Source organism: Branchiostoma floridae, chromosome 4 (assembly GCF_000003815.2).
Source record: "Branchiostoma floridae strain S238N-H82 chromosome 4, Bfl_VNyyK, whole genome shotgun sequence".
Lineage (NCBI taxonomy): Eukaryota > Metazoa > Chordata > Leptocardii > Amphioxiformes > Branchiostomatidae > Branchiostoma > Branchiostoma floridae.
In genome coordinates this window covers 19,022,240-19,024,014 of record NC_049982.1, presented here as the reverse complement: position 1 = coordinate 19,024,014, position 1,775 = coordinate 19,022,240, and the positions used below count along the sequence as shown (strand labels likewise).

Below are 1,775 nucleotides of genomic sequence, written 5' to 3'. Positions count from 1 at the left end.
TCTGCATCTGTTTCTATATAGCCGGTATAACCACCCTTCGGCGTAACACACCAGCTTCTGTATCTGTATCTATGTAGCCGGTATAACCGTCCTTCGGCGTAACACACCAGCTTCTGTATCTGTATCTATGTAGCCGGTATAACCGCCCTTCGGCGTAACACACCAGCTTCTGTATCTGTTTCTATATAGCCGGTATAACCGCCCTTTGGCATAACACACCAGCTTCTGTATCTGTATCTATATAGCCGGTATAACCACCCTTCGGCGTAACACACCAGCTTCTGTATCTGTATCTATATAGCGGGTATAACCGCCCTTAGGCGTAACACACCAACTTCTGTATCTGTATCTGTTATAACTGTTCTTGGTGTAACACACCAACTTCTGTATCTATATAGCCGGTATAACCGCCCTTTGGCGTAACACACCAACTTCTGTATCTGCATAGCCGGTATAACCGCCCTTCGACGTAACACACCAGCTTCTGTATCTGTATCTATATAGCCGCTATAACCACCCTTCGGCGTAATACACCAGCTTTTGTATCTGTATATATATAGCCGGTATAACCACCCTTCTGCGTAACACACCAGCTTCGGAGTCACACGGCGCGGCAGCAGCTGGTTTTGTTACGCTGAACGACCTGTTACACCTAGCTTTTCTACCTTTTGCAAATCTATCTGCAAGTAATGTTCTTTAAAACTATCCAACAAAGACCCTACCGTGCTTGGTGATAACAAATCCCACTCTACTATATTTCTGGGAAAATACGAATTTTTGAACACATGAATACTTGGTGGTAACTCTGGTACTTGAAGGTATGACTATTCCTTGTTGTAGGTTTCTCGGCTTTTACGCCTGTGACGACAGCAGGTGTAAGAGTATCCTAGCTGACAGCGCGACCAGCATCGGGTCTGCAGCTGACGCCACCGCAGGGGATGGGATCGTGTACGCAATCTGCAGGGGAACTTCGTGTAGGTATTGAAAACGTGTAGAGCTAACGGAAAGTGTACGTAATCTGCAGGGGAACTTCGTGTAGGTGTTGCCACGAGTAGAGCTAACGGATCGTGTATGCAATCTGCAGGGGAACTTCGTGTAGGTGTTGCCACGAGTAGAGCTAACGGATCGTGTATGCAATCTGCAGGGGAACTTCGTGTAGGTGTTGCCACGAGTAGAGCTAACGGATCGTGTATGCAATCTGCAGGGGAACTTCGTGTAGGTGTTGCCACGAGTAGAGCTAACGGATCGTGTATGCAATCTGCAGGGGAACTTCGTGTAGGTATTGCCACGAGTAGAGCTAACGGATAGTGTATGCAATCTGCAGGGGAACTTCGTGTAGGTAGTGCCACGAGTAGAGCTAACGGATAGTGTATGCAATCTGCAGGGGAACTTCGTGTAGGTAGTGCCACGAGTAGAGCTAACGGATAGTGTACGCAATCTGCAGGGGAACTTCGTGTAGGTGTTGCCACGAGTAGAGCTAACGGATAGTGTATGCAATCTGCAGGGGAACTTCGTGTAGGTGTTGCCACGAGTAGAGCTAACGGATAGTGTACGCAATCTGCAGGGGAACTTCGTGTAGGTATTGTCACGAGTAGAGCTAACGGATAGTGTATGCAATCTGCAGGGGAACTTCGTGTAGGTGTTGCCACGAGTAGAGCTAACGGATCGTGTATGCAATCTGCAGGGGAACTTCGTGTAGGTGTTGCCACGAGTAGAGCTAACGGATAGTGTATGCAATCTGCAGGGGAACTTCGTGTAGGTCCAATGGCAGCTGC

At 48.1% G+C, this 1,775-nt stretch overlaps 1 protein-coding gene across 1 annotated transcript in view; it reads left to right on the top strand.

The window, feature by feature from the left end:
- The window catches only part of LOC118413608, a 4,633-nt gene extending 3,648 nt beyond the window's left edge, over positions 1 to 985 (top strand). Inside the window, exon 5 of the mRNA XM_035817135.1 lies at positions 841 to 985. Coding sequence (XP_035673028.1) covers positions 841 to 985 — 145 coding nt within the window. The remainder of the gene's footprint in view (positions 1 to 840) is intronic.
- Positions 986 to 1,775: the final 790 nt, after the last annotated feature.